The sequence below is a fragment of the Capra hircus genome, chromosome 9, assembly GCF_001704415.2.
Source record: "Capra hircus breed San Clemente chromosome 9, ASM170441v1, whole genome shotgun sequence".
Lineage (NCBI taxonomy): Eukaryota > Metazoa > Chordata > Mammalia > Artiodactyla > Bovidae > Capra > Capra hircus.
Window position 1 is genome coordinate 5,827,175 of NC_030816.1, and position 12,842 is coordinate 5,840,016.

General features: G+C 33.3%; 1 protein-coding gene across 6 annotated transcripts in view; it reads right to left on the reverse strand.

The window, feature by feature from the left end:
• The window catches only part of PHIP (pleckstrin homology domain interacting protein), a 122,845-nt gene continuing 110,555 nt past the window's right edge, over nucleotides 553-12,842 (reverse strand). For 3 of the 6 annotated variants that reach the window (XM_018052885.1, XM_018052887.1, XM_018052891.1), the window contains 6 exons: nucleotides 12,582-12,731; nucleotides 9,296-9,448; nucleotides 8,535-8,698; nucleotides 7,819-8,078; nucleotides 7,063-7,260; nucleotides 553-3,181 (listed from right to left, as the gene is read on the reverse strand). In XM_018052885.1, the coding sequence (XP_017908374.1) occupies nucleotides 2,544-3,181; nucleotides 7,063-7,260; nucleotides 7,819-8,078; nucleotides 8,535-8,698; nucleotides 9,296-9,448; nucleotides 12,582-12,731 (1,563 nt within the window). In that variant the 3' untranslated portion in view covers nucleotides 553-2,543. The remainder of the gene's footprint in view (nucleotides 3,182-7,062; nucleotides 7,261-7,818; nucleotides 8,079-8,534; nucleotides 8,699-9,295; nucleotides 9,449-12,581; nucleotides 12,732-12,842) is intronic. The other 3 variants (XM_018052886.1, XM_018052890.1, XM_018052888.1) reach the window with 3 other exon arrangements.

The following is a 12,842-nucleotide window of genomic DNA, read 5'->3' on the forward strand; positions in this document are numbered from 1 at the left end:
TTTTAAGTGTTTCAATTACAAAGAAGCTGATCCAAGTCATTTTTGCCTAGGAAACCAGTGTCTAACAATATGCAAATAAGGTCATAAGTATATAGTGTCTTCAGAATGTATTTAGAATAATACATTTCCGTCTTGCAGGTAAGATGGTAAATACTCGGTTTTTTTTTTTTTTTTTTTTTGCTCAAGTGTTAGAACTAATACACCCTACTAGCAGTAAATTTCACTCTTAAGACTGTGTACGCTCTTCCCTTCTCTGTACACACCTTAAAACTATACACATATTTTTTACAAAACTTGATTTTATAGCCTTATTTTCTAATACAATGCAGATACCATCAGGAAATTACATGTTTCAAATAGATTGCCTTCAAAAGCAACAAATTAATGACTTAATTTTCAAACATACACACTATTATATTCCATAATGGTGTAACTGAGAGACTCGTTTCACTATACAACCAAGCCATCCATTTCTGCATTATGAAGAGTTTAACTACTGAACTTTAATTATATAGTTAAATATATTTGTTAGAAAAAAATAAATATACAAAAAACCTGAAAAATTTGAAATTATTTTCAACTGCAAAATCACAGCAATCCAGTTAAGATCTGGAAAATGGTTTACTTAATTTCACAGGAGGATTTCTGTACAAATTTAGTTACAAACAATCTAAAAAGCCCAAATGCATGACTTTCCATTCTTTTTCAAGACATAATCAACTGACAGCTAACATTTATCCCTACCAGAAATATTACAGAAATAATTATGTAATGTATTTTGCCAAGGTTCAATTAAAGACTTTATTTTTCTACACCAGGGCCATGCTGATACATATTTTCCCCATCCTTGCTTTTTAAAAATGTAGTATCTGAAAATTTTGGTTACATTTTTGTACCATACCAGTCCTCAGAAAATACTACATTCTTTAAACTTTTTAAAAAATGGACAATAATCTTTAAACAATAGAAATGGGATTTATGTTGGTTTTTAAGGTATAAAATAACTGTACCATAAACAAATAAATAACTGCTTTCCTTTTCCATAGCAGTACATATAGCAATACATTCTCCTAAGTCATATAGTTATCATTTACAATAGACAACTTAATTTTACTAATGATGCAAAAAATAATAGAATACAAGGCACAATCATTAAATGGAATTTTTCTTGGGTGTATACTGACATACCAGCGTGAAGGATACCGTAAAAAGTGCAGAAAAAACACAATGTGCAATGAGACCACTGTATAAAACATGATTGCATAAAAAGTGATTTGGCCTATTTTTAAACCTTTAATAATTGAAAATAACCAATCTTCCCCTTAAAATTAAACTATAAAGTATGACATTTTAAAATTATTTTTATTCTACCACTATCTAAAAAATCCTGATAAAAGAATTTATACCTGGGTAATAGCATATAAGTATGTGTTTGTATATATATTCAATTATACCCATTTGTCAATATATACACATACACACACAGACACATTTCTTTGTAAGTCATTTTAGCCTATTAGATATGTCTAAAGTTTAGAAATGACATTAATCCAGATTAACAAGTAAACATCAAATCCCATACCTTTTTCCTGTTATTTTCCTTGAATCCTTTAACCACTTAAACATTTTCTCTAAAACATCTCTGTCAAAGGACCCACCAGTGCATTATTTTCTACTATTAGTACCAAAAAAAGATACATCTCAGCATAACTCTTTAATAACTTGCTCTTTAGAATATATAGCCTTTCCAACATTGAAAAAGTGTATGCTGTCCTGACAGTCAAAAACAGGCTTTCCACTGCACTGATTCTCAGTCTTTGGCACAATAAACAGAGATTGAGTGATTGACATAAGAATCAAGGTCTGAAAAATTAGACAGTCAAATGTTTTCCAATGTGGATATGTTTCCTTTTCATCAGTACATTTTTCTCTTAAGTTTGGCAGAAATGGAATACAGCAAAAGCCTCCTCTAGATTCTCTGTAGATGAACATTCTATAATTAAAATTAAACTTTTCAGGGTATCAAATGGTGGGAATTTTAAATTTATCTTTAGAGGAAACACAATTTTTAATTCACTGCTACTCTGGTTAACACCTGTCCTCCTAGGGGCAAGACTTCTGTATAAACAGAAATGTACCTGGCTTGGTCAAAAATAATTCATTTTAACATAAAATGCTCTATCACTAAGGAATATTATATGCTCCTTAAGAGTGTAGCAGAACTGTCTTTTCCAGAAATAAATTGGGAGTTCATTATAGAGCCTCAATTTCTTTTGCTTTGAACAGTAAATGAAATGAATGTTGAAATGCATAACCTATCTAAGGGCAATAAATAGCAAACATTTAAAATATATATGTATATATTTATATATATATATTCATTTAAAGAAGTGAAGTGTCTTGTAAGTTTGTTTGTTTTTTTGCAAATCAAATCATAACATTCCCATATCCGTCATAGCAGCAAGGAAGCAGAAGCCTTAGTTCTACATACTCCTTAACTGTACCTGCTTTATAGATTTTGAAGTAAAATATTTTGGTACAAGTTACCACCCAATTAAATTAGCTTTTGCTTTTTCAGTCAACTTTCGGACTCGTCCTCTACTAGAGGTTCCAAAAGTCAAAGAAGTGTCTTCAAACAACAGCTGCCTTTGCTCCTCTTCAGAGTCATCCTCATTATAGAAGGCTGTCCTTCGACCTTGATTTCTAGTTCTCATGTGAGGTTCAGAGCCTTTAAGTTCCTCAAACTCCTCTTCCTCATCCATGGGATCATCTGTCTTTTTTCGGTTACTTCTCCTTAGCATTTTAACACTTGTAGGAACTATGAGATCTGAGTCTAGTTTTTGTGTCTTCATCTTCCTTTTGGGTTTTCTGCCGCCACGACTCTTTTTCTGTAACAAATCCTCCTTTACAATATTAGTTTCAGATAGGAAACTGCAGGTTGAGGAAGGAACTACTTCATCCCTGATGGGATGCACGCTGTTTTGCGCTGCATCTTCAGGCTTTGTGTACTGGAGCTTTTTGGGCTTGCGACCCCTCTTCTTGCGTGTAACTTCCCCACTGCTGTTATTAACTTCCCCCTTAGGTTTCCTCCCAGGTCCCCTCTTCACAAGCTTAGACGGCTGTCCTCCATGGCCGTTCACTTGAATGCTTCCAGGTACAAGAGCATTGTTTCTACAGTCTGCTGAAAGGCAACAACAGTGCACTTAATACACGAAACTGCTCTCTTATCTGACCCCCAAACTAGCCAGTGAGCCCACTGCTATACTTACACATCATAATATGATCCTAATTTCTTTTTTTTCTAGTTTGAGAAAAAGAACTGACAAAAAGCTAATAGTTTAATGATACTATTGATCTTCTATTTAAAACTCACAGAGGAGAAACATCGTTAATGAAGTCACTGACTTGAGAAGAGAGAAATGAAAATCAGCAAATAAATTACCTAAGTTAATTCTGCAAATTATGATAAAGCTAGAATTAACCAAGTTTCTTACTCCTACTACCTTTACTACACATTCAAATGTATGAGCATTGTTTTCATTATACAAAGTAACCCTGTTTACTCATATGGAACTTCACCATAACAAAACATTTTAGGGTCTACTTCATTAACAGGATTTTCCTATATTCCTACTGTCAAGTAGCTCAATTATGGAAAATAATCTTAGCATAAAATCTATGACCTTTACGCTTTGTAATCTGAATAAATTAGCGTTATCATCCCCTCTACTTTCCTCTCATCATTTTTGCTACTACAGATGGAAGTGGAAAAAGGGACTATCAAAACTGGAATGATTCTAATGCTTATTTAACCCTCGACTGGATGTGATGACCATGACCTCTCCGATGTCAGAGAAGAATTTATAGTCTAAATATTTCTTTACATTCCTCGTAAGTAACAAAGGATTTCCTTTTCTACTAACTCCTACGCAAAAGGTTTGAGAACACATCTACTGGAATAATTTATACCAGTTGTTGTCCATAGATACTACTATGGCTCTGATACATCTATCTTTTTTACAAGAGTAGAAATAAATTACTCTTGCTCACAGAATTTTTAAAAGAGGGTTAAGAAAAACCGCTAAATGGCAGTTTTCGTCACAAGCTCTTTTTTTGGAACAGTCCCATCACCTATGTTACTGAATGGCAAATGACTGATTTACCACCGTAAGCAATACTAGCTGCACGTATCAGTCACATCCACTATGTGTGTCACTATCGTCGAGATTAAAATCCTATTATAACAAACTCCATAATAAAGACTATTATGCTTTATTTAAAAAAATCTGAAGATCAAATTTTAGATTTGTAGGAACTGCAAATCATGAACTGCCTTTCTATGGTAAAAAAAAATAAAAATGCTTATTACCCTTTCAGATGAAGAAAAAGATGACAAACATGCACTACCACTTTTTTCTTCCAAAATTCTACACTTTGTGACATTAAAGAGAATGTTTCTTCATTTTTTGTCCTGGGCTTCAATCACAGAGTGCTTTGTAAATTTCAAGAAGTAACTGTCTCAGAGGAGGAGCATCTGAGCCAAGAGCAGGGGAAGAAGGCAAAGCCCTCAAACCCTGACCCCACAGTACTAATAACTTTTCTTCAGATTAGTGGTTTTGCCTAACACGGGAGTGGTGAATGTGCGTGTGCATAAAGTAGTCAGCTATTTTCCAACAAATACCCTTAATTTGCCTGAGGATTCTTTAAGGTTCTGTGCTATCTTTCTGTTTGTTTTACATAGGACTACTGGCAAATAAATATCCAGTCAATATATCCTACAGAAGTTCTACAGACTGGCTTCAAGAACTCTAGGAGGTAAGGGGGTGGGATGGGGTGTAGTAGGTAGGTGCGTGTGTATGTTAGTCGCTCACTGGTGTCTGACTCTTTGTGACTCTATGGACTGTAGCCCACCAGGCTCTTCTCTCCGTAAGATTCTCCAGGCAAAAATACTGGAGTGGGTTGCCATTCCCTTCTTCAGGGGATCTTCCTGACCCACGAATCAAACCCAGGTCTCCTGCCTTGCAGGTAGATTCTTTACCATCTGAGCTACCAGGGAAGCCCTTGAATTGGCCCAAACTTTGTGTGGATATGCCTATGTGCATTTTTTGGGGGAAAAAACTACAAGGTCTTCAAACTTGACAAAATACATTACCTAAAAAGGTTAAGAATCAATGTAGTTCTTTTAAAAAGGAATTTAAGAGCTAAAAAGCTTTTGAAATCATTCATTTGGACCTGTACTATCCTGTGATAGTATTACCACTAACCATGTGGCTACTGAGCACTTGAAATGTAACTGCAATTGAGGAACTCAATTTTTAATTAAATTTGAATACTGAGGCAGTGTACATTTTGAAATACTGATTACACACTGAAATGATATTCTGGATATAATGGAGTAAATAAAATACACTGTTAAAACTGATAATTTCACCTGTTTGCTGTTGCTATATGTGGTTAAAAGAACACGTGGCTTGTATTATATTTCAATTGTAGAGCACTACTCTTGTTTCTAATAGTTAATTAAGTGCCAACAAAGTCATCATTAATGAGTTATGTAATAGCTTATCATATTTCTGTACTGTACTGGCATATGTAATACCCAAAACCTATCAACTGAATTGGCTACTGAACCTCCCCTATTGTAATGCTAGAACCAATTCTCTACATACATTTGATTTCTCCAGAATTCAGGACTAACAAAAGCAAGGCCAATATAAAACATTCAAAACTCTGAATTCAGTTCAGAAAGGAAACTAATATAAAAATGTAAAAACACTCACATATAAAGTCATTTGCTGATTTATTTAAACATTGTCTACTACATACTAAGTACAGGTAATTAAAACATGAGCAAACACGAGTTTAGATTCTACTGGAGATAGACAATGTAAAAAAGAATAACTCTATCAACATTATAAGGGCCACAAAGGCAATGAATAGGAAACAACCAGTAGGGGAAAAAAAATTCAAAGGAAGAAATGACAAGAATATTTAGGGACTTTCAAGTGGTTTAGGATGGCTGGGACAGAAAAGGGAGAAAGAAAAGTAAGGACAGCTGCAATGTTAGGCAACATTGTTATACAAGACTCTTCACTACTTGACACAAACATTAAATTCTGATTCCATGTGTGACTTGAAGGCAGGGAAGGATCTTAATTCTGTGTGTGTGTGTGTCTTGTGCACATGATGAGAAAGGTCACTGAACAGTGGAAGATGGACTGAGTAACGAAGAGTTGAGAACTGAGACAGGGATAGCAGTTATGAGAGCATGACAATTTGTGGAAGTGAGAATGGAACAGAGGAAATGGATTTAGATGTTAAGGAAACAAGAAAGAAACAAGCAGATTTGGTTGCTAAAGAGAAGGCTAGGATGACTCACTGATTTTAAGCTTATTTAGGTGGGTAGATCCCAAAATCATTAACCAAATGGGGTCGTTTCAGTACAAAAATTAAATTGTGAGAGGTTTCTTGGGGGAATACTGAAAAGGAAATGGTCTAGACATACTCTGGAAGTCATGACAAAACACGTATATCCTTGAGCTGTCTCCTACCAAGAAGACCTAATTGTTTTAACATGTCATAGGTTGTATTTTATCAGTTACTTTCTCCATCCTTCAAACATAAAGGCTTTACAATGAAAATCTGCAGACAAAAGAATCTGGAAGAATTTAAGAATATGGATTATTTAAAGATCAATATGTTGAATTTTGTGATGGAAAAAACTTGAAAAAAAGAAACATTAACTGCTATACTGGGTTTACTAAATTCAACTTATTTAAACTTGTTGGAGATACTTTTTTGGGTTCTGTAATAATTAAGTTAAAAACTATTAAATCTGTATCATTAAAAGCCTTTGATTTTAGAATATGATTTTATTTTTCATACAGCAAGTTTTTCTTGGCTTTTAAAACAATACTAATACCGTTTGCTTTTGGTATGAATCAAAAGATGTCTCAGTAAATTTATCAACTGATACAGAGTATGTGACTTTTAAATGAGCGACCTAAAAAATGAATGTAAGTGTTATCTCCAATAGAATCATCATTTGTAAGTCTACGGTACCTTGCTCAATGACAGGTGATGACTTTGAGAGAGGGGGTGTCTTTGAGAGCACAGATGATTTCATTTTACGTTTGGCTGGTTTTTCCTTTTCCATATTTTCTTTTGTAGAATTATTCCTAGTGCCATGACTAAAATTGGACTGACCAGGACTTGAAAGAGTATTCAAGGTTTTGGAATGTTTCACAGAATTCTCTAGAACTAAAACACACATACAGGAGATTACAAGCTAAGAGTTAAATTATTTAACCTTCAAACAAGCAAGAAGGTTAAGATTACTTCTAATGTGAATTGTGTGAGCTAGCCAATAAGACAAAACCTGGAGGATGCTTAAACCTTCTGTAAGAAATCTACTTTCAAAAAGGAAAAAGGCTTACACAGTAATTTCAGTCCTTTCAGAAGCTATCCAGTTACCAAAAGATTATCAAGGCAAGTGCTGGCAAACTGCTATCAAGTCTGGCTTCCAGGATTTAAACTTAGGCAGTTTGGATCAGATCTGCCATTTTTCCCACCATTTTAAGCATTATCTTATACTGACACTCCTAAACCTCACTCAGTATCTTTTGTCAATAAAACAAAATTTTTTTTTAAGTGCAAAAATGATAAAGAAAAGGAAAACTAATAATAAAGAAGAGTAAAATTCCACTGTCTGCTGGAATTTACTACATCTAATATATCCCATTTGGCAAAATAAGTACTTAAATTAAAAAATGCATTATATATATACACTTCCGTTTAGAAACTGTAGGTGATTCTTACTTGTTTTCCCCGGCATTGCAGATGTGTTAGCTTTTGAAATAAAAGTCTTTGCTGCTGAAGAAGTAGATGGTTGCTCAGTGGGAACTGGATCTACCACCACTCGATTGCTTCTGGTTCGAACTACAGAACTGGATTCCGTTTTCCCATTTATCTGAGCAGTATTGTGCCTTGGTGGTATTGACCGTGTAGGTGCAGAGAATGGAGAGGTAGTAATATCTGACTTCAGCTGGGGTTTTAAGATCCTCTTTTTCCTTTCAGGGCTGTAAATAAAACAGTATCATTAGTCATTCTTATAATTCTATGGGGATGAATAAAATAGTTTTATAATACTGCTGGATTCAATATTTGTACTGTTATGAAATATGTTAAAATATGAGATTTGTAGTGGATTTCATATGGTTGTGAGCCTTTGAAAAGTGAATATTTAGTGAAGGACTGCTGTAAATGCTATAGTTATATGACAGAAAGCATGATGCCATCACTATCCTAAAAATGCTGTTTAACTGTACAGATTTAGCAGTTTGAATTTAAGCACTTACACTAGTATAGCTTTAGTTAAAAGATTAAAAATCCTCCACATCATAGGAACTTGCTGTCAAATATATCATTCTGCAATATAGGGAATAGTAAAGGAAGTATTAAAAAACACCAAGTTCTATCACTTAGATGACAAAGTTATATAGATCAGTTGATGATATTTAAAACAAATCAAATACCTTGATGCGGCACTACTGGAAACAGAGCTGCTTCTATTTCTTTTCCTCCTCCTTTTTGTTATTGTATTTCTTTTATGAAAACGAAGGGCAGATTTATAATCTGATAAAACTGAACTAATGTGTTCTTCAAAAAAAGCAGACAGGCGCAGACTCATGCTGTAAATCTGTAAAGAAAAATAACTGTTCAAACATTCTGCAAAGAAAATGGCTATTCAGAAAATATTAACATATAAATTTAAATATTTTTCTAGCAAAAATTTTTTAGAATTTAAAATGTTGCTTTTTCTCAATCTCTTTTGACAAACACTAAAACTGAAGCATTATTAAAATTATTTTTTTATTTAGCATTATGACAAATTATTTCTGTATTTGGCCAAAAAAAGTTTTACTCATTTATAGTTTTACTCATTTTTTTTTAAATTATATGAGCATTATACAGAAAAAAATGCTCCTTTCCAGAAAGCAGAACATAGCCTAAAAAGTTAAGCACGTATACCTCTAACACATATCAGGACAGTATCTATTCAACTACACGATCTTCAAGAAAAGTAACATTCCTAAACATTAAATGACATCAGGGTTTTTCACAAAAGGAATAAAATACAAAGATGTGAATTCTTCTTTCCACTAGGTTAAGAACCTAATAGAAAGTTTGTCAACTTAGCTTTAAATTTTAATTAAACATAGGATTTAGTTACTTAACATACTTTTCTACCAATTTCATTTAATTTAGACAGAAAAAAGGCAATTAAATTATATACCCTTGATCTTTTGCTTGGTGTATATGCTTTGGAATTACTAAAAATAAGTCTGACATCTTTACATAACTCCATTGGTGACTCATAATTCCCAGCCTCCAAAGTCTCTCTAACGGTAGCAAAATCCATTGGAGTGTCAATGATGTCTCTGTAGTCCTAAGAGAAGGAAAACAGGTCATACTATTAATAGTAATGATGATGCATTATTTCTCATAAGAGAGATTCACATACAATTTCTGTGATGACTGCAACTACTAGAACTATTAATAATCATTTCTTATTTCCCTCTTCAAGGTTTCTTTTTTCCCCAAGTCATTTTTTATTTTTTCACATCCCTTTACCTTTTATTGCACAAGATTTCTCTCATTCAAGAACTTATAAATTTTGCTTTTTTTTGCCTTCAGAAACAGGTAAAGCATCGAGTTGTGTTAGGAAAAGGAGATTAAAACAAACTGAAAAACTCAGTTCTAAAACTACAAGTTTGATGTACAAAAACCCAAAACTTTATGCTACACATAAACTCTTAAGGCTGCTTATTCACTGAAACATAACTGTATTTTTAAAACTGACATACAAACAACAAAAACAATGACAATATAACATCACATTAACGTGAAGGGCTTACTTCTGGTAACTTCAACTTCAGTAATACAATTAACACAATTGGGAACTTTGCATAAATCAAGAATTATGAATGTAAACATCTGCCACAAAGCCTTTACACTTCATTTTATGGAGGAAAGTGCAATCACTCAATCTCCCCTACTCAACTGTGTATAAAATAGAGCAACAAATCAGAATAGAAACAGACAAATGAAACGAGCAACAGACTAGTATAAAATGATCTGAATATGGTTATCTTTTAAGAGGAATAAATACCACTACACCTTTTCCATAGCCCCAGAATATGTAATTGCATTTTTTGAAATATAGTAACTTGACTCTAACCCATCAAGTTTAAATTATGATCAAATTATGTTTGATCATAAAGCAAACAGTAGAACTGCCTTTTACCAACAGGGACAGTTTTCTTTTTTTTACAATCTGCAATGCCTTTTATTTTCACTTCTTGTCTTAACTGCACTGGCTACAATTTGCTGTACTATGTTAAATAGCGGTGGTGAGAATAACAATGGATATTTTTGCATCACTCACAATCTTAAGGGGAAAGCATTCAGTTTTTCATGTTTAAGCATAAGGTTAGCTGTAGGTTTTTTAAAACAGATGTTCTTTATCAAGTTATGAAGTTCCCTTTTATTTCTAGTTTTCTTAAGAGTTTGTTTTTATCATTAATGGTGTTGTTTTCTTACATTATGTAGGTCTAGTTGATATCCATTCATCATAGGGCCAACTATACTAATTATCTTACTTTCGGTATTCTTGATACTCTTTTGACACTTGGGGGGCCATACAGGCCTAAGGAGAGACTGCCTCTTTTCAAGGACTAGGCAGTTCTTAGAAATAGCAAAGGGTTGTGCTAGGAATATATCTTTCATATGCAAACTGACCATGTCCTTAAGCAATTCTCACACACCAACCAGTATTTCCTCTGCCCTGAATCATCCTGGGTCAGGAATTAATATTAGGACAACTAGAGACCACTCTCCTACCCCGAAGTCCACTGGAGTAATTCAAACTAGCCCATCTTAAGCTGGTGACTAGGCCCAGCCTTGCCTCTCATGGAAATCTTTGGCCTAAGGCTCTGGCCTAAGGTTTCCTTTCCTCCTATCTTCTGCAACCTGACTAAAACCTTATGCTTGCCCTGAGCCTTAAGTGGCATCTGGTGAACCCCTCCCTGGGACATGCAAGTATAATAAATTTCTTCCTTACAAGACTCATTCTCATTTCCTCCCACGGCCACAACGATTACAGCGTACCATACCCAACGTGTACATTCTTAAACGCGCTCTGAATTTTGTCAAATGCCTTTTCTGCATTGATATGATGTCATTTTTCCCTTAGTAATAGATTACAATGATTGATTTTTAAATACTGAACCAGCCCTTATATCCCTGGGAAAAAAACCCACTTGGGGTACAAAACCATTTTTATATACTGGTGAATTCTATTTGCTGATATTTTATTAGGAATTTTTGCATTTTCTTCTTTAGTACTGTTTTTGACACCAGGATAATAACTGGCTTCATAGAATGAGTACAGAAGCATTCCTTATCTTGAGAAAGTGTAGAATTTGTGTTAATTTTTTAAACATCTGGCAGTTTTCAGTGAGGACACCTGGGCTTAGAGATTATGAAATACATATTTGGGCTTGCAAGAAACAAAAGGGAAATCCACAGGCTCCAAAAATAAAGAGAAATGAAAACCAAAGGACTATAGCATTAGCTTATTTCTTCTAAGAGGTTTTCAGATGGTAGGGTTTGAATTAGTCTCATTTATCACATTGTAGGAATTAAAGATTTATCTTCTAAATTTAAGATTACATGTTTCTTGATTTTTAAATGGTAAGAAAAGTCATTTTATGGTATCTATCAATGAAATTTCTCTATTTTCACCATTGCAAATTAGAATACATACATAACAAAACTTATTATAAAGCCACAACAGATAACACAACCAGGTCATGATCTCTTATAAAAAATTTAATTTTTATTTGAAACCATGAATGTCATCTGAACCATACAATCTTTAATAACTGAAACAAGAATACAAAAATCACTCAAAATTAAATTTAGATTGCTAAGATTGCAACCAAAAAATAAATACTTGTAACATGTTTACTCAAACTTTCTACCATGAATTCCATAAAAATCATAAATTGGCATAACCTACATATATAATAATACCACTTTACATTTACATAGTGTTTCAATTTAAAATCTATTTTAGTGTTTAATAATAAGTAGTAATAGTCTCATTCCATTTCTATAACTCTGTAATAATGATTTAGAGATTTTTATTAATCTCAGAGATTATAATTATTAATAATAAGTATTATTGTTTCCTAGATAATTTCTATAATAAATCCATAAAATGAGAATGGAAGAGGATATGGTAAAAATATACCAGATATAAAAACTAAGTGACTTGCTCAAAACTGCAGAACTGGTAAGAGGCGGAGCTGGGACAATAACTCAGTTCTTTGGAGTCTTAGTCCAGGGCTACTTCTGTTTTACCACACTGTTCAATTTAGATGCTCTACATAATCAGATGGATAATGGGAACATGTTTCAAATAAAAAGTAAATAAACTATAATCATAAAAATAAATAGTGAACTGTCATGTATAAGATACATATATATACACAAAAATCATTTTCAGAAATACTTACTGGATATTCAAGAAGATCTACCGGCTGGCGGAAAGGCTCAGAATCTTCACATTGAAATATGAGATTTAACAACTCTTGACACTGTTTCTTCCATGCTTGAATATCATAAGACTGTGCTCTATTACGTAATCTTCTTCTAGGCTGATGGTCCTAAATTAAATGTTCAAATATATCAATAAAATAACATACAATACAATTTTCATTTTTAATTTTGGATAACTAGGTAATAATAGAGTAATTCAGATAAAAGAAAGCATCATT